The sequence below is a fragment of the Macaca nemestrina genome, chromosome 4 (genome assembly GCF_043159975.1).
Source record: "Macaca nemestrina isolate mMacNem1 chromosome 4, mMacNem.hap1, whole genome shotgun sequence".
In the NCBI taxonomy this organism is placed as follows: Eukaryota; Metazoa; Chordata; class Mammalia; order Primates; family Cercopithecidae; genus Macaca; species Macaca nemestrina.
In genome coordinates, this window is record NC_092128.1 from 168,806,123 (window position 1) to 168,826,496 (window position 20,374).

The 20,374-nt window shown below is 41.7% G+C and overlaps 1 protein-coding gene across 6 annotated transcripts in view; it reads right to left on the bottom strand.

Moving 5' to 3' along the window:
• Window positions 1-1,472: 1,472 nt before the first annotated feature.
• Window positions 1,473-20,374, bottom strand: part of AP (amyloid beta precursor protein) — a 291,200-nt gene continuing 272,298 nt past the window's right edge. For all 6 annotated transcript variants that reach the window (XM_011726341.3, XM_011726340.3, XM_011726339.3 and 3 more), the window contains 3 exons: window positions 18,865-18,965; window positions 12,997-13,143; window positions 1,473-2,698 (listed from right to left, as the gene is read on the bottom strand). In XM_011726341.3, coding sequence (XP_011724643.1) covers window positions 2,597-2,698; window positions 12,997-13,143; window positions 18,865-18,965 — 350 coding nt within the window. In that variant the 3' untranslated portion in view covers window positions 1,473-2,596. The remainder of the gene's footprint in view (window positions 2,699-12,996; window positions 13,144-18,864; window positions 18,966-20,374) is intronic.

The following is a 20,374-nucleotide window of genomic DNA, read 5'->3' on the forward strand; positions in this document are numbered from 1 at the left end:
GGCAGATCACGAGGTCGGGACATCAAGAATATCCTGGCCAACATGGTGAAACCTCGTCTCTACTAAAAATACAAAAATTAGTTAGGTGTGGTTGTGCGCGCCTGTAGCCCCAGCTACTCAGGAGGCTGAGGGAGGAGAATTGTTTGAACCCAGGAGGTGGAGGATGCAGTGAGCTGAGATCGCCCTACTGCACTCCAGCCTGGGCGACAGAGCGAGGCTCCTGTCTCAAAAACAAAAAACAAAAAACCGTGCCCACTTTCTGCTCCAAAAGTGAAGCAATATCCTTAAGGCAGGAAGCCTGCACGTCTTCCCCCAAGCTAGCTTTGGAATAAAAAGTCATTTTCTTTATACCATTTTCTCACTCTTAATTGGATTCGGCAAGCAGCAAGTGACTGAACCTGCATTTCTGTTACAGGGACACAGCCAGGAGGCTGCCATCTGTGAACCAGGACAGGGCCCTGGCCAACTTGACTGTGCTGGCACCTTGATCTCCTACATCCAGCTTTCAGAACTGAGAGACAGAAGTATTAAAGCCACCCAGTCTATGGGATTGTTACAGCAGCCTGAACTAACAGAAGGAGACTTTCCCAATAAAAAATTATGTTACATACGACATTATTTTAAACTACAGAGCTGTGGTTCTCAAATGTGATTGACTTTGTCCCCTAAAAGACATCTGGCAATGTCCAGAGACACATTTGATTGCCAGTGGGTAGATGCTGCTAAATAAATATCCTACACTGCTCAGGAAAACTCCCTTTGACAAGTAATTATTCTCCACAAAATGTTAGTAGCATTCAGGATAAGAAACCCTGCTTTGGCCGGGGGTGGTGGCTCACACCTGTAATCCCAGCACTTTGGGAGGTCAAGACAGCTGGATCACGAGGTCAGGAGATTGAGACCATTCTGGCTAACATGGTGAAACCCTGTCTCTATTAAAAATACAAAAAATTAACCGGGCGTGGTGGCGGGCACCTGTAGTCCCAGCTACTTGGGAGGCTGAGGCAGGAGAATAGCCTGAACCCGGGAGGCGGAGCTTGCAGTGAGCTGAGATCACGCCACTGCACTCCAGCCTGGGCGACAGAGTGAGACTCCGTCTCAATAAAAAGCAAACAAACAAACAAAACCAAAGAGAACAAAAAGAAACTCTGTTTTACAGATAACAATCAGCTGTCTTAATTTTTATTTCCCTGGAACTTTTCCCTTTGTCTCTCATTTGGGTCAAACTTGAGGGCCAAAATATGGAAGCAAAATATTTTAGATCAAGTAAAGACTGTAAATGAGGTCTAGGAAATATTTTGCCAGCACTGGGAGACACAAGTTGGCCCTAACGTCCTACTCAGACTTGCAATTAAGACACAACAGGTGTGGGTACTCAACATGAGAAGATTTCTCACTGGGTACCCACAGTTCTTACTGTAGGTCAGTAAATGGTCAATATTGTTACCATAGAATCATTCACACCAGCACAATGGTGCTCCTCCAAGAATGTATTTATTTACATGAAAACACCATTTTATACAAATTGAAGACACATCTTAAAGAAGGGTTTGTCCAGGCATGCCTTCCTCCTTCCCTTATATTGCCACTTCCATTTTCATCTTCTGTTGTATCATAAATAAAACTTCAGACTGGTTAAAGAAAATTGAATCTGCCTCTTCTCTTCCCACCCAGAATTACTTTGACTGTTTAATGTCTGGAGTCATCCTTCAAAGAAAAGTCTTGCCCAGGGTTATTTTATTTAATTTATTTATGTAATACAGTGTAGAAAGCGATCATGTCATAAGCAATGATTCTGTACAATCATCCTGCAGAAATTTTTTTTGGAGAATTCTTGGTAATTTAAGACCAGCAGAGCACCCCTCCCCACCCGCCCCGTAAAAGTGCTTACAATGAACAGGGATTCTTTTCCTTATCAAAGACCCAAAGATACGTGGACAAAAAAAAAAGCTCGAAGTCTCAATGCCTAATGTGTGCACATAAAACAGGCACAAAGAAACAAACGTGTATCCTCTTAATTCCTATATCACAAATATAGCAGAAGCAGCAATCTGTACAGTAAAATGCAATCGTGGAAAAAAAATCTCTCTAAAGCATCTGAAATACTTAAAAATGTTTAACTTTAAAATGCATAGTGATCAGGAAAGGAATACTTAGGCAAGAGAAGCAGCTAAACTCCCACGTTCACATGAAGCATCCCCCATCGATTCTTAAAGCATATGTAAAGTAGGACTTAATTGGGTCACAAACCACAAGAATAATATACAACTGGCTAAGGGGCTATGTGATAAATAATCAGGAGAGAATCTATTCATGCACTAGTTTGATACAGCTAAATTCTTTACAGTACACTAAACCCATTAATAATGTAGTGTAGAGACCAAAATGTAAAGAGAGAGAGAATACATTACTGATTTGTGGATTAATTCAAGTTCAGGCATCTACTTGTGTTACAGCACAGCTGTCAAAAGGCGATAATGAGTAAATCATAAAACAGAGGGGTTTGTTTCTTCCGACAGTATTCTATAAATGGACACCGATGGGTAGTGAAGCAATGGTTTTGCTGTCCAACTTCAGAGGCTGCTGTGGCGGGGGTCTAGTTCTGCATCTGCTCAAAGAACTTGTAGGTTGGATTTTCATAGCCATTCTGCTGCATCTTGGACAGGTGGCGCTCCTCTGGGGTGACAGCGGCGTCAACCTGAAAAACAAGGAAGAGGAGAGCTGAGTAAAAAATAAAAATCAATCCTTTAAGGGTGAACATGGAGAAGCGGTAAAAAGATAAGGAGTACAGTACTCTTCGTTGCAGAACACCCATGATTTTCTCCCCCACTTTGACATCTTGGAGAAGAACACCTTTGCCCACCAGTTATACAGATGCTGTGCTCCATCTAGCCACCAGGTGGCGGTGGAAACCTTGGTGCGCTTATGAGGTGTCCAGTGGTGGTTTCTGGTTCCCCAGCTCCACAGTAAGTGGATAAACCCAGTGCAATGGTATTTTTTCTTCTGCTGTTGGCTCAATAAAGGACAAATGGTGTCAATGAAAGCCTGTTTTACTTGGAAGTGTTTTGGTAAGATAGATAAAACCACAAGAGTATCATGCAGGGAGATTCAGCAAAGTATACTGTATCTTGGGTGACACTCAAATCTGTGTAGAAAAATACTCGATTTCCTAGACCGCTGAATATCTTCCCATGCTGATTTTAGTCTAGCCCGTTTCTATCAAATTTTATGTTTGTTAAAATGTTAAAGAGAGGTTTGAGAATCACTTAATTAAAACAATAACATACATATGCCAAAGGGGGCTATTATTTGGCACAAGAAAAAAGGAAGAGCAAGGACGACACCATTCTAGATTATGTAATTTTTAAAAAACTGAGAATTAAGATACTATAGAATTATGTTCAGCTAAAAGTTTAAAATCAGACCCTCTCTGTTAATATGTTGCTTTACCTCTAACTAAGGTGAGGCCAGTAACTGAAGACGTTTTCCTTCCCGTGTCACTGTTAGAGCTGTGTGGGGAATTTACTCTCTGCAGGTTGGGCAGGGTACTTACCACTACAACTCTGCAGGTTGGGCAGTGGCTGTTCTTGTTTTACTATATTTGTTATACCTCTCCCTGTTCACAGAAGACAGGAGGTCCTTAGCTCTGCTGAATGAGTAAAGGCTTACTTTTTTGTCTGTTAAAATTCCTTTTTTGTAAAACCATGGTAAGATGGAAGAGAATAAATACAAAATCATCACAATGAAAAGGCATGTTTTCCAGAGAAAAATTTGGATGTACCATACAGAAGATAGTCCTTCAAAGGGATATTCCCTAGAATGGGCTGCTCATTCACCTCTGGGAGAATACTTCAGGCCCATTCCCCCTTGCTGAGTGTTGCTAAGTGACATTCCCCCACTTATGCAGTTTTTCCCCCTACACACCCTGTCTGGCACAGATCTGAGCCTACACAGCAATGCCCCTGAAGCCAAAGAAGAAAAAGTACCAGTGAGGACATGGTGTCAGCAGTAAGACATGAGGTCTTGAGATGGAGCTAGATATGTCATGACTAGACCACACTGGCTGATAATAATTCAGACTAAAGGATCTGTCAATATGGCTAGGTGCGGTGGCTCATGCCTGTAATCCCAGCACTTTGGGAGGCTGAGGTCGGTGCATCACTTGAGGTCAGGAGTTCGAGACCAGCCTGCCCAACATGGTGAAACCTTGTCTCTACTAAAAATACAAAAATTAGCCAGGCGTGGTGGTGCACACCCGTAATCCCAGCTGCTCCAGAAGCGGAGGCAGGAGAATGGCTTGAACTTGGGGGGCTGAGTTTGCAGTGAGCCAAGATTGTGCCACTGCACTTCAGCCTGGACGACAGAGTGAGACTCCATCTTAAAAAAAAAAAAAAAAAAAAAAAAAAGGCCAGGGGTGGTGGCTCACAATCCCAGCACTTTTGGGAGGCCAAGGTGGGCGGATCACAAGGTCAGGAGTTCAAGACCAACCTGGCCAACATAGTGAAATCCTATCTCTACTAAAAATATATAAAAAAAAATTAGCTGGGCATGGTGGCACATGCCTGTAGTCCCAACTACTCTAGAGGCTGAGGCAGGAGGATTTTTTGAACCTGGGAGGCAGAGGTTGCAGTGAGCTGAGATCGCACCACTGCACTCCAGCCTGGGCAACAGAGGGAGACTCTGTTTCAAAAAATCTGTCAGTATAATCAGGTCCCCCGTGGTCCCTTTGTACAGCCCCCCTTCATGAAGTGATTGACTCTTTTCAGTCTGGGAAGGAGGTGGAATGACTAGCAGTGGCTCATCCCAAGGCAGCTGGAAAAGGTAGATATACAGCTCCCTCGTCCCTTGGGACAGTGTTCCCTCCATCATGTGCCCTGATTCTTTTTTTTTTTTTTTTTTTGAGTTGGAGTCCTGCTTTTGTCACCCAGGCTGGAGTGTAATGGTGCAATCTCGGCTCGCTGCAACCTCTGCCTCTGAGGTTCAAGTGATTCTCCTGCCTCAGCCTCCCGAGTAGCTGGGATTACAGGCACCTGCCACTACGCCTGGCTAATTTTTGTATTTTTAGTAGAGACAGGGTTTCACCATGTTGGCCAAGCTGGTCTTGAACTGACCTCAGGTGATCTGCCTACCTCGGCCTCCTAAAGGGCGTGAGTCACCACAGCCACGTGCCCTGATTTTCAAGTTCCCATTTATGGAGAGACTGTGTGCCACTGTGAATCCCTCTAATCTACCATCCTATGGCTCAGAGCTGCCTGAGTTCCCCTGCAGCCAAACTCTCATGTTACTCCAATGACAGACCTAGGCATCTCCCCTTGGCACATTCCCACCAACAAGCTCTAACCAAGGCCAGTCCTCAGAGGACACTACTCGAATGGATGCTCAGCTTCCCTGTCCCTCTGGGAGCAAATCACAGATGTTTTCCTCATCCTCTCCTCTCTCCTTTGATCTGCACTGTTGTCAACAAATGAGGTCACCTGGCTTTTAACTGGTAACTGTGTAATTAGCCTCCAACTTGTAAGTTAAAACACCATGGTTAAAGATTAGCACCAATCATGAGAGATTTCATTCACCCTGTAAATCTGCGTGCCAGGAGACAGCCTACCTGCAGCAGTATGCCATTTGAACTTGGGCATCATTTCTGCTCCCCGCCACCTCGTAACTGACATCTCAAAGAATGCCCAGGTTAAAAAAAATGATCTTGCTTAGGAGATCAAGCACAAAGCTGCTACGTTTCTGACTGTAGAAGAAAGCCCCCATGCTGCTTCATTGTTGGAATATTACGCTTTCATCTCTTCCAGGAGGCACATCCACCACCACACTCGCTGTCAACAATCATTTGCATGCGTCAGGGGCAGGGGAACACCTGGCAATTTGATAGGTTTATCTCCCCTTCAAACTCCAAAGCCAAATAGTTGAGTCCCTGGCTAGAGAGGCGAGGCTCCAAGGCTGGTGCACCATCCAGGCCTCTAACTCTCCTGTCTTTTCTTGGCTTCTGTTTCGCTACTTGCTAACCCTATTACCTTTTGCCACTGAGCGGACAGTTACATTGTGCCATTCCTGCCATACCTCAGAGGGCTCAGGAGCTACAGGAGAAGGGATTATCTTGACAAAAGGGCATCCAAGGAGTATGGATTGGATCTTTAATCTCTAAGCCCTTGAAAGCTAGATGTGAAAAACTGAGTACTCATGTCTATGGATAGTTACGGCTAAAGGAAGAGCAGCAGGTAAGGGTAGCCTTCCTCTCCAGCAGGCTCACCAATCTCTTCCTCATTGCTAAGCTACAGCAGTGGCAAGGCCACCAGGTGAAGGCCAGCCCCACCATGCCCCTGTGCAGACAGGGCCTCTGCATGGATGCAGTATTATTTCTCTTAAAGCAGAGCCAGGGGAGGTTTGAGCCCGTGGTGCTTGTTCTGGAAGGAATAAGACAATGAAGTTGGCCAGGCGCGGTGGCTCACGCCTGTAATCCCAGCACTTTGGGAGGCCGAGAGGGGCAGATCACGAGGTCAGGAGATCGAGACCATTCTGGCTAACACGGTGAAACCCTGTCTCTACTAAAAAAAAAACCAAAAAAACCCAAAAAAGTAGCCGGGCGTGGTGGCAGCACCTGTAGTCCCAGCTACTTGGGAGGCTGAGGCAGGAGAATAGTGTGAACCTGGGAGGCGGAGCTTGCAGTGAGCTGAGATCCAGCCACTGTACTCCAGCCTGGGCGACAGAGCAAGACTCTGTCTCAAAAAAAAAAAAAAAAAGACAAGTCAGGGACAGAATTTCCATTTTTCCAACCAGGTAGGAACATCTGTCACTTTCTGGGATGAAGACACACATACCTACAACCACTGAATAGTCCTTCTCTTCCCAGACTGCCTGGAACACACAGCAGCAGGAACTGATCTGAAGTCTTCATTTGGTTCTCAGTACGCTGCACCTTCCTGAGACTTGGTCCCTGTACTGCATGGCGGCACGGCTTCAGCTGGCTGCTGCCTATGACACACGCTGAAAAGAGCTGAGCCCAAACAGCCTGACCCCGCCTTGCCCCAAAATAGCTTTGAGGAGAACTTTTGACACTCTTTGGCTTACCTCCATACCCCCTTACCCTTTTCTCCCTTTCTCCCTGAACCTGATTCATTGGAACCATTTAGTCCTTCACTGTATCCAGAGTAATTTAGAGCTCAGCTATCCACCTGCAGGGACAACATTCTATTTGGGTGTCCTTAGTTTCCAGGTCTCCTCCTATTGTCCCTTTACATGGAGGTGTGTGAGCTAGGAGAAGAGGCAGGAAACACAACGTTTACATTTTATTATGAACAGTAACCAGCAGGATGCGGATTGATAGATGTCCTTTTATACAACGGACTGAGTCAGGCCAAATGACAGAATCCTGTCATTGAGATGGACCAGACAAGTAAAGGAGGGTAAGGGAACTCAGACGTACAACACAACAATAGTGTGACACATCAAAGGAGCCACAAATATGAGGAAAAAAAAAATAAAAGCAAAGAAAACAGCCAGGGAGTTTTCAAGCTAGTGACTTATCCCTCCTAGTAACCTCCCAGTAATTGCTTGCTACTTAGTTGTGTAGATGCTTGTTTTCCTAATTTTGATGCCATCTCTTTATAGTTATATATAAAACTAGAAAGCAGTTGACTGTGTTTATTGCCAACATCAAGCAATTCTTCAGGCAGGTTCAGGAACTCCTTTGCTATCCCTTCATAATCTTTTTTTTTTTGACAGAATCTTGCTCTGTCACCCAGGCTGAAGTACAGTGGTGTGATCTTGGCTCACTGCAGCTTCCGTCTCCGGGGTTCAAGCAACTCTCCTGCCTCAGCCTCCTGAGTAGCTGTGACTACAGGTGCGTGCCACCATGCCTGGTTAATTTTTTGTATTTTTATTAGAGACAGGGTCTCACCATGTTGGCCAGGCTGGTCTCGAACTCCTGGCCTCAAGTGATCCACCTGTCTTGGCCTCCCAAAATGCTGGGATTACAGGTGTGAGCCACTGTGCCCGGCCTGTAATCATTTTTGATGCTTTCCTTTGATCTTCCAATTTCTCTTCCTGCTGCTCTGTAAGCAGGAAGCCACTCCTAGGTTCTGCACCCACCCTCACTTCTCCTTATCGTGGCTTTCTGTTCAACCTGACCACTCTCTCCAACTACTCTACAATGCCGACGTCAGTATATCTGTACCCTTGTGGGTCAGTTTCTGGCTGGGAAGAAAGGACCTCTAAGGACATCTTTTTATGAAGTCACTAGTATGACAGCACATTTCTCAGAAGAAGTCATATGCCATACCTCCATAAAAGCCAAATAAGGAACTCTCTTCTTATTTAGGTCATTAATGAGATGACCAGGAGGTGGGACGGGGAGACTCCTGGTGTTCCAGTGATCAGATCTGTGACAGGAAAACTTTTTCACATCCTATAATAAAGAGAAGCTGTGCCCCCAACTTCTCCTTATTAAAGGTGACATCTCTGGGGAGAGTAGCAGAAAGAGCTACAATACGTGTTTTTAAATATCCAGTGTCTATGTATGTGAATGTAGAAAAGTACCGCTTGCACTAAACAGATCCTGGGATCAGTGGGCTTTGCAGGAATGTCCTAAAACAGGAGCAAGGGTGGGTGATTCAGCTAGTGCTGAGATTTCCAGCCACCACAGGGGTATTCTGACATGGAGGACGCATTTGTGGAGTGGTAGTAATAAAGGGCTATTGCTTCACTGCTTGAAGCACCAATAAGGCACAGTTACCTCCTTGGGAAAGCACGGCCAGCGGCTCACAGAGTGACTCTCTGGCCTTATGGCTAAGTAAATCAGTAACTCAATATGTACTGCTTATTATTATTATTTTTTAAGAAAACAAAAGTAGCAAGTGTTCATTTCCAAATGCTAACAACTCTACCAATAAAAATACAGTCATGGGCCATATACTGACATTTTAGTCCATGACAGACCAAACATGATGGTGGTCCCGTAAGATTCTAATACTGTATTTTTTTACTGTACCTTTTCTATGTTTAGATACACAAATACCTGCCAGTGTGTTGCAACTGTCTATAGTATTCAGTGCAGCAACACGCTGCACAGGTGTGGAGCCTAGAGGCAATAGCTTGTAGGTGTGTAGCCCAGGTGCGTAGCAGGCTACCATCTAGATTTATGTACGTGTACTTTATGATGTTTGCACAGTGATGAAACCACCCATGACACATTTCTCAGAATGTTATCTCCAGTGTGAAGTGGTATGTGACTGTTCTAGGCTTGTTTCATTTATACATTTGTTCTCAGGTTTTTTTTCTAGGGTTCCTATCTCTGTGATCTTCTGCAGGCATTTTTCACTCTAAAAACGAGCAGTTTCCTGGAAACCAATGCTTTCATCATGACTTCTTCATGCACCGATGGTATGTAAGTACAGTGGTATTCTGTTCTGACTGACTGAGGTGAGTCCAACTGGAAATATTCATGTACTCAGTTTTGTTCTTATTGAAGTAGGGTTACTGATGAATGAAGGTTAGCCAGAGCCGGAAATAAAGGTATTTCCATGTACTTGAGTGTGAGAGAGCCTGTTAAAGTAGGAAGAGGATGTTTCAGAAGCATCACTTCCGTTCCGTGCAGACGCTGGGATGCTGAGAAAAATGGTGCTCTGAAAGCCCACAGTGCTCTCCCAGCTGAGAACATGCATAGGCTGGGTTGCAACTCCCTGTGTTCAAGTTCTACCATCCCAGCTAGACTACACCTTTTTTGAGGACAGAAAAGGGGAACGTGGTCTATTTCAACACTGCTGTACAGACACACCACAGCACTGGACAGAGGGCTGCTTTCAGGAAGGACAGCCACAAAGGTCTTGAGAGGAAGAAGGAGATGAGAGGACATAAAATACAAACGAGGTGGGGCCCTTCATTTAGAAAGGTTTCCAGTTGCTCTCAAGTAGACAGCAAAATGAGTATCTAGAGAAGAGCTGAACAGCCATCTTTCCCGACTTTGCTCCTGCAAGGATACCTTCTGGCTTAAAAATTAATTTCAGAATCTGGGTCAAAATGTCAACTTCTCCTCTGACATTTTAAGTCCAATGAGACACTGCTTGGTAACTGACTAAATAAAAAAACCATTTTAATTCAGGCAGCTGGAAGAGCACTTAAAGGGCAATTGGTCATCTGGGAGGCAACTAAGGCTTGTGCATAGAACTGAAAGGAAGGAGTGTTACAATGATGTGTCAGTGATTCTCAAATCTTACTGCACGTCTCATTCATCTGGGGAAATTTTCAACACTCAGATTCTCAGGCTCCTATTTGGGAATTCTGTTTCCCTAGGTCTGAGGTAGGACCTGGTAAGTCTCATGCACAGCCAGGGGAAAGAGCTCCTGGTGGAGGCCTTGCTTTTATGCTCAGCATCCCTGGGGCCTGTTACGGGCAAAAATGTGTCCCCCTAAAATTCACATGTTGAAGTCCTAACCTGCCAGTACTTCTACCTGTGACTGTATTTGGAGATAGGGTCAAAGAGGTAATTAGAGTTAAACAAGGTCATCAGGGGGGATCCTAATCCAATATGACTGGTGTCCTTATAGAGAGAGGTTAGAACACAGCAGAACAGAGTGAAGGCCATGTGAAGATACGGGGAGAAGACAGCCGTCTGCAAACCAAGGAGAGAGGCCTGGGGAGGAACCAACCTGGCTGATACCTAGATCTTACACTCCAGAAATGTGAGAAGGTAAATTTCTGTTGCTTAATCCACCCAATCTGTGTTACTCTGTTATGGAAGCCCTAGGAAGCCAAGTCTTTGGCCTTTGGCATCAAAGACAGGCAACTTCAACGGATAGACCGGCAGCAAAGATAGAACTATATTAAATAAATTAAAAAGGGCTCTTGAAGGCCGGGCACAGTGGCTCATGCCTATAATCCCAGCACTTTGGGAGGCTGAGGAGGGTGGATCACTTGAGGCCAGGAATTCGAGACCAGCCTGGCCAACATGGCAAAACCCTGTCTCTACTAAAAATACAAAGATTAGCCAGGCATAGTGGTGTGTTCCTGTAATCCCAGTTACTCAGGAGGCTGAGGTAGGAGAATCGCTTGAACCTGGGAGGTAGAGGTTGCAGTGAGTGGAGATGATGCCACTGCACTCCAGCCTGGGTAACAGAGCGAGACTCCCATCTCAAAAAACAAAGAAACGACAACAAAAAAGAAATCAACAACAAAACAATAAAACAAAACAAAACAACAGCAAAAAAGAGCTCTTGAATTATTCAAGTATGAGGACATCTTTATTTGCTCAAATATGGAATTAAAACTTTTAAAAAAATTAATTAGAGCAGAAATGAAAGAAACTGATACTAATGAGAACATATCTTACACTGTTTTGAGGGACACAAGCTTAGATACCATTCCAAAAGGTGCAATGACCGAACGTGACAATGGGGTCACTGCTTTTATGTGCTCACACTCTGGTCTATGAGCCAATCCGTTCCTTTCCACCCTGCTACCTGTTCTCCTCTTGGTTTCCGTCCTCACACTGCTCATCCACGTCAGTATGAATGGGGAAATAAGGCTCAAACCTAACTTCCATCAGCAGCTTCTGTTGTAGTCTGCAGAGGTTTTAAGTGCTGAGCAAAATGAAATTCTGGCTTCACCACAAATTTCATTTATTTAAACTCTGTCCTCTTCTAATCAAGAATGGTTTAGAGCACAGTTCCTTGGGGACAGTGGAATCTTTAGCTCCCTAGCAACATCTGGACTTTCTCTGATGGAAAAAGCAATGAGGGCTGGACGTGGTGACTCACACCTGTAATCCCAGCACTTTGGGAGGCCAAGGTGGGTGGATCACCTCAGGTCAGAAGTTCAAGACCAGCCTGACCAATATGGTGAAAACCTGTCTCTACTAAAAACGTAAAAATTAGCCAGGCATGGTGGAGTGTGCCCATAGTCCCAGCTACTCAGGAAGCTGAGACAAGAGAATGGCTTGCACCCATGAGGCAGAGGTGGCAGTGAGCCAAGATCCAGCCTGGGCAACAGAGTGAGACTCTGTCTCAAAAAAAAAAGCAGTGGGGAATATGAGGGGAAATATGGACTCTGAGCTTGACCCTGCGTAATTTGAACACTTCTGCCTTGGCCTCAGTTCCCTCATCTATAAGATGAGAAGATGAATTTGACTGATCACCATCAATATATCTTTCAGCCCTAAAAATTCCATAACTCTTAAAATATCACAACAAAATGTCACACAAATTTTTCAGTTTCCCTGTGCATATAAAAGCTATGTTTATACTATATTTTCTGCAAGACAGTTTCCTAAAAAGTTGCATATACCGTGAGATTTTAACACTTTTTCCCCCATCCAAATGGCATTTTAAATGCATAAAAATAACTTATTTGTAAATTTTCTTTCTCTCTCTCTTGTTTTTGTATAGCACCTTGAAACTAAGATATTTCAGGTGGAAGTGCAGGGTAATGGGTTGAAGAACTCTCAAATAACAATCATTTATGTTTTGGTGGGCCATTTGGTATAGTGTGATTTCCTGAGAAACTTTAAAGGGTAAAAGTCTGCACTGAAAAATCACATTATTTACTATTACCTGGTTGTATTCAGAGGCCAGACTATTTAAGACATAAGAAATCCAGGAATAAATATGTTTAGTTTTTTTTGGAAAAAGCAACTTCCTACTTCTGTTTTTATTTTTAACTTCTCACACTGATTTTTGTTGTCTTTGAAAAAAAAGTCTAAGAGTAATCATACTTTTTAAAAGTCACGCATTATCATTTGTGTTATTTTGATAACTTCAAAACAAAGTATAAGTTGAGATAACAACACGCAATCTCAATACCTTGATCAGAATATTCACGATAAGTTGCAATGAACAAAATGCAAAACAAGAAAGAACAGCTGTAACCCAAGCACCATGGAAGCACATTGATTCATTTTTTGAAAGAGATACTTAGCTAGTTCTTAGCAAAAAGCTAAGCCTAATTCTCTCATAGTCTTCTTTAATTCCCACTTGCAAACATGCAGTCAAGTTTACCCACCTCCACCACACCATGATGAATGGACGTGTACTGTTTCTTCTTCAGCATCACCAAGGTGATGACGATCACTGTTGCTATGACAACACCGCCCACCATGAGACCAATGATGGCACCTTTGTTTGAACCCACATCTTCGGCAAAGAACACCTTGAAAACAAATTAAGAAAAATAATTTTAATTTGTAAATGCAATATAATTTTCAATTTATAAATGCAATTAGAAGAATTTCATTTCTTAAATGCAGGGGACATTTGGATGAGGTTATATGAAAAGTTTCAGTATATTCTCTGGCCAACTGTTTGGTCACGTATTTGATGATTACTTAAAAAAAGAAAAGAAATCACATATTCTCCTTACTAAGAATGACAATCATAGTTTACAGAACGATGTACAACATGTGGCTTCCCCAGTCTGAGGAAGTCTACTTTCCCCTCACATGTCAAAACCAAAGTCTGCAGCGACCTGAAACTCTGACAGGTGGAACATTTGGTGAGTGGTGGGAAGATGGCGCTTGCATCTATCAAAAGCTGGAAAGGCATGGATCATACTAATGAAAGGAGGTCAGCATTTTCCCAGTCACAGCAGGTTTGAAACTCTGAGCCCTGATGTCTGACTCTAAGTGACTGAGACTTGGGTGTTTTTCAACCCTGTAGATGTCCTAATTTCCTTGGAGGGACACTTTTAATGCACAGGAATAGGTATTCTGAAACCAAGGAGTTAAACAATAGAAAAAAAGGTATCTTGTTACTTATAGTAATTCAGCAGAATTCTAATTAACCTTTAGCAGTGTAATGCTTTTTAAAGCATAATGTTATTTCAAAGGGAAGTATAGGCAACAAGAATTTTAAGTCACTCATAACTCATGCTTTCTTACTCTTGTCTCCAGAAACCAAAATCTGAAATGTTGCTTTATTTTTGCTCTTTATTTGGATTAAACATAAAAAGAATTTTGAGAACATTGTAAAGAAGAAATAAAATTTCATTTATTGCACTACATTGCTTCATACTGTTTATAAAAGCAAGTCATTATTTTTCAACTTTATCTACTTGAATGAAATGATAGAAGCACACCACAACGTTTATCATCTTGTTATATAAGGAGTTGATCTTATGCCAGATGAAGTAAAACTATAGCTAAACATTATCATGTTTGCTCTGCAACTTAATGAAAATACAGGCATACCTAGCTTTATTGCACAGTAGTGTTTACAGATAGTATTTTTTTTTAAAAAGAAAACAAAACAAATTAAAGGTTTGTGGTAACCCTGTATCAAACAAGTCTATTGGTGCCATTTTTCCAACAGTGAACACAGGTTCACTTCGTGTCTGTGTCACATTTTGGTAATTATTTAAATATTCAAACATTAAAAATTATTATATCTGTTTGGTGATCTGTGTGATCAGTGGCCTTTGATGTTACTATTTTAATTGTTTTGCAGTGTCATGAAACATGCCCATAAAGATAGCAAACTAAATCAATAAATGTTGTGTGTGTTCTGACTGCCCCCCAAACTGGCCACTCTGCCCCTCAACTCCCAGGCTCCCTATTCCTTGAGAGACCACAATATTGAAACGGGGCCAGTAAATAACCCTACAATGGTCTCCAATTGTTCAAGTGAAAGGAAGAGTCACACGTCTCTCACTTTAAAGCAAAAGCTAGAAATAATTAAGCTTAGTGAGCAAGGCATATTGAAAGCCAAGATTCTTGTGCCAGTTAGCCAAGTTGTGAATGCAAAGAAAAGCTCTTGAAGGAAATTAAAAGTGCTACTCCAGTGAGCACACAAATGATAAGAAAGCAAAACAGCTTTATTGCTGATGGGAGAAAAGTTTTAGTTGTCTGGATGGAAGATCGAACCAGCCGCAACATTCTCTTAGGCCAAAGCCTAATCAAGAACGAGGCCCCCAACTCTCTTCAATTCTGTGAAGGATGAGAGAGGTGAAGAAGCTGCAGAAGAAAAAAAAGTTGGGAGAGGTTGATTTCACGAGGTTTAAGGGAAGAAGCCGTCTCCGTAACACAAAAGTGCAAGGTGAAGCACCAAGTACTGATGTAGAAGCTGCAGTAAGCTATCCAGAAGATCTAGATAAAACTCCTGATGAAGGTGGCTACACTAAATAACAGATTTTCAGTGGAGATGAAACAGACTTATTTGGAAGAAGATGTCATCTAGGACTTTCATCATTAGAGAGAAGTCCTGCCTTCAAAGTGTCAAAGGACAAGCTGACTCTCTTGTTAGGGGATAATGCAGCTGGTGACTTTTAAGTTTTTGAAGCCAAGACTGATTTACTATTGTAAAAGTCCTAGGGTGCTTAAGAATTATTCTAAATCTACTCTGCCCATGCTCTATAAATGGAACAACAAAACTGGGATGACAGCACATCTCTTAACAGCATGGTTTACTGAATATTTTAAACCCGCTGTTGAGACCTACTGCTCAGAAAAGATTCATTTCAAAATATTACTGCTCACTGACAAAACACCTAGTCACCTAAGAGCTCTGAAGGACAGGTATAAGGAGATTACTGTTGTTTTCATGCCTGCTAACACCACATTCATTCTGCAGCCCATGGATCAACTTTCAAGTCTTATTATTTCAGCCTCTTATTACTTCAAAATATATTTCAAATATATTTTGTAGGGCTATTAAAACTGCCATAGATAGTGATTCCTCTAATGGATCTGGGCAAAGTAAACTGCAAACCTTCTGAAAAGGATTCACCATTCCAGATGCCATTAAGAACATCCGTGATTCATAGGAGGAGGTCAAAACATCAACAATAACAGGAGTTTGGAAGAAGATGATTCCAACTCTCATGGGTGATTTTGAGGGGTTCAAGACTTCAGTAAAGGATGTCACCGCAGATGTGGTGGAAATAACAAGAGAACTAGAATTAGAAGTGGAGCCTAAAGACATGACTGATCTAACTGCTACCACCTCATGATCAAACTTGAACGGATGAGGAGTTACTTCTTAGGGATGAGCAAAGAAAGTGGATTCTTGCAATGGAATCTACTCTTGGTGAAGATGCTGTGAACATTGTTGAAATGACAACAAAGGATTTAGGATATCACATAAACTCAGTTGATGAAGCAGTGGCTAGATCTGCAAAACTGACTCCAATTTTGAAAGCTGTTCTACTGTAGGCAAAATGCTATCAAACAGCATCACATGCTACAGAGAAATCTTTCATGGAAGGAAGAGTCAATCGACGCAGCAAACTTCATAAGAAATTGCCACAGCCACCACAAACCTCAGCAATCACCACCTGGATTAGCCAGTAGCAGTGAACATCAAGGCAAGAATCTCCGTGAGCAAAAAGATTAGGACTTGCTGAAGACTCAGAAGATCATTAGCATTTTTTAGTAATAAAATATTCTACTAATAAAAGTAATTAAAGTAGGTACATGGCTTTTTTTTAGACACAACGCTATTGCACATGTAACAGACTATAGTATAGTGTAAATATAAATTTTTTTTTTTCTTTTGAGATGGAGTCTCACTCTTGTTGCCCAGGCTGGAGTGCTAACTCGGCTCACTGCAACCTCTGCCTCCCGGGATGAAGAGATTCTCCTGCCTCAGCCTTCCGAGTAGCTGGAACTATAGGCATATGCTATGCCACCACATGTGGCTAATTTTTGTATTTTTAGTAGAGAAGGCATTTCACCATGTTGGCCAGGATGGTCTCGATCTCCTGACCTTGTGATCCACCCGCCTTGGCCTCCCAAAGTGCTGGGATTACAGGCATGAGCCACCACGCCTGGCCAATAACTTTTATATGCACTGGGAAGCCAAAAAATTTGTGTGACATTTTATTGCAAAATGTGTTTTACTGTGGTGTTCTGAAATTTCCAAGGTATGCCTCTACCTCCCTAAAAAATTCTTTCAATATAGCCTCAAGGTAGTCAAATGACTGATTTTTCTAAGTTAAAACTAACATACTAGCAATCTGGAAGGCAATATAAAATACAGCAAATGAAGCAACTTCTAAAAGTGTTTTACTCATGGTTTATAACAAAATGAGAAATTGTTCATAATTATTCCCTTTACTAAACAAATATGCTAGCTCAATATTTTTATGAAAAGCAAATCATTAATTAGCTAATATACTAGTGTGAGGTAATCAGGAATAAATGCAAGTCTGGACATATTCCTGTGCCTTTAAGAAAATACTGTAATTCTGTGATATTCATTGCACTAATTATAGTACATTATCTTATCAACTAGTTCAGTAGAGGGAGCTGATTCTCCTAATTGCTGCCGCTGCCATTAGTCACTGTCACATTATAGGCGTCAGTGTAATTGTGGAGATGGGCTTATATGACACAAGCCCCAGTGAATGCAAATTTTCTGTACATTAATCTTCAGCTTTCTGCCCTACCAAATCTCAACTCTTCAGCGGTTTCCCAGTTTTTATTAACCTCTTCAGCAACAGCCTCATCAAGAGAAACCCTGATTTTATAATAATTGATACTAGATTATCTTGCCAATGAAAACCATGCTTCAAAAAGCTAAATGTCTTAGTGTAAAAAAAGAACGATGGGAGTTAAGAATGCAAATCCAAATCCCAAGTCAGTTTTTTATTTGCTACAATTATTTAAGAGTCAAGTGAGGCATAAATAATAATTTGAAGGTGTTTCTTTTCGAGATTAATACTAGGATTTATCAACTTTACTTATGAATACTGAAAAGACATTTTCTGCTTGAAAAAAGCTAACACACACACACACACACACAAACAAAAGAAGTGCCTGAGATAACTTCAAGTATAATTGCTATGGAAATTTTATTACCATTTTTCTGTCCACCACTGAATGTGATAAAATTGTCTTATTAATTTAACCCCTTACTGCACCTACTGATAAGATGGAACCCTAACAGAATCCACTATTTGATTTATCTGAATTTCTAAGCTTTTGGTAAAGGATTTTATGTAACTACTAGAGCTGACCACAAAAGAGATGTGGCTTTTTGATTTACTCCAATTCTAACATTAGGGGGGAAAAGTGATTTCATCTGAAAAGGAAGCTGCTGTCTTCTTTGCACAAACCTTTTGATGAATAACACTATCAGGAACATCACGGGGTCCTGCTCACCCCATGATCTTCTTCTTGCAAGAGAAGTTAAAGCATGGGAGGTAGGGGAGGGAATGAAAAGAAAAAGCTGGGGGAGAGATGAATGAGCAAAGGAAGACAGTTCCAGATGTGAACTTAAGCTATATAAAGTGTTCTAGAAAACCAAGCAGCGTATGCACGCGTTTGACTCTGATCCTTCAAGTAAACCTATTGTAAACCTATTTTCCCAGAAAACACAGTGGAAATTAAAGTGGCTGCTATATTAAAATTAATTCTACTTTAAGTCCCGAGTCCTGCACGAACTTAGCTGCCCCGTAGTCTGAAAGAACTACACACAGAGCCTCTTAATTTTCTTTTTTTGAGACAGTCTCGCTCTGTTGCCCAGGCATGATCTCGGCTCTCTGCAACCTCCACCTCCCAGGTTTAAGCAATTCTCCTGCCTCAGCCTCCCGAGCAGCTGGGACTACAGGCACATGCCACTACACCCAGATAATTTTTTTTTTTGTAGTTTTAGTAGAGACGGGGTTTCACCATGTCGGCCAGGCTGTTCTCCAATTCCTGCCCTTGTGATCCACCCGCCTCAGCCTCCCAAAGTGCTAGGATTACAGTCGTGAGCTACTGTGCCCAGCCTAGCCTATTTATTTTCTTCACGTTTTCATGGTAATCCTATAGGCAAGCATTGTATTTTTGTTTTTATCTTTTCCTTAATTTGATTTCTAGCACAGGATGTACCAGAGTTAATAGGTCATTTGGCAAGACAAACAGAGTAGTGGAAAGAGGTAAATTATTTTACGTACCAATTTTTGATGATGAACTTCATAACCTGAGTCATGTCGGAATTCTGCATCCATCTTCACTTCAGAGATCTCCTCTGTCTTGATATTTGTCAACCCAGAACCTGTATTATATCACAATGAAAGTATGCAGGACAACCAATTAGTTTTACTCATAAATAATAACATTGTAAGACAAAGCCTACCCCAAACTTCTTTCTAGGCCTGAAGTTAGAGGAAAATTGATGAACGACTTTCTTCAAGAAAAATGATACCCTATATTTAAATCCTTAATTACTATCTATTTTAAACAAAAAGAAATGAAAAGGTAAGGGAAACCTGAACGTAAGCCTTCTGCTGCCTTTAATTACATGCTATAATTTTTGAAAATGGGGGAAATGCAGAAGTTAAATGCTGGTTGAGAGGTTGGCAAGGATTTGTTCCTGGAATATGTTGGCTTGGCTTAGGGGCTCATTGTTTAGCCTATTATGTGTCTTTTTCCATGGGCACTCATTACTTCAGAAATAACAATAAAAGGCTTTAAAAATGAGCATTAATTACCTAGTGGAACAAAACTGCTACTTTGGGGCTTTGTTCCAATTACAAATAAATTATGTTCATGTATGTATGCAGTGAAGCGTTGTAAAAATTATATGATTTTAGTCAAGTGTTCTAGTTATAGACACAGATTGTAATTGGTTCGTCTGCTGAATAAAGAGCTACAGTACATAATTTTTAAAATGCTTCTTAGCGACTAACAGATTTTATAACCTACAAACTCTTCCTTCTCTATAAATTGCTATATGATTCTTAATACGAATTGTTCTGATGAATTTCATTATTCAAATAATAATTTGAAGCTTAAAACAAAACGCAAAGTCATTTAAAAACCAAAAACTAAGTACAAAATATAAATGTCAGTGTCCATGCTATAACATTTAATTATCAAACATCAGATTTTAGGATGAAAAGGGCTTTGAAGTCATCTCTTCTACGGTGTTCCCACCCAGGGGCAGACTGTCAGTTCCTGTTTGAACACAGAGGAATGTATCAATTTCTCTCCATTTTTTGATAGATTTGCCTGCCAAAATGGCCTTATTTACATGAAGCCAGAATCAGTTTCCCTGTAACTTCCATCCTTGAAGTCTGATTCAACACAGAGCAAGCCTAATTCTCCCTTCCACAGTAAAACCTTGAACAGGCATCACATCCCTAAGGAGAGGCATGTTCCTGCTGGTTCTTGTCTTACTTGGGCTACACATTCCCAATTCCTTTGGCTCCCAGGGGAATTTACTTCTTGCTCTTGGCCTAATCACTCTTTCAGTCTTGTCTATGAGATGCTGGGAAACTTGTCACACATCTTGCTGACACTGAAAAGCACAATGTCCACAGCATATGCTGTGCCAGTCTAACAGCACAGCCCATACAAGGAGAAGGTAAGGATAATCTGACAAAACCTAGGAAATCCACGCTGGTTGTGACATAGCCCCATTCCCTCATCCAAGTGTTCAAAAAGCTTCCACTTGATAACCTG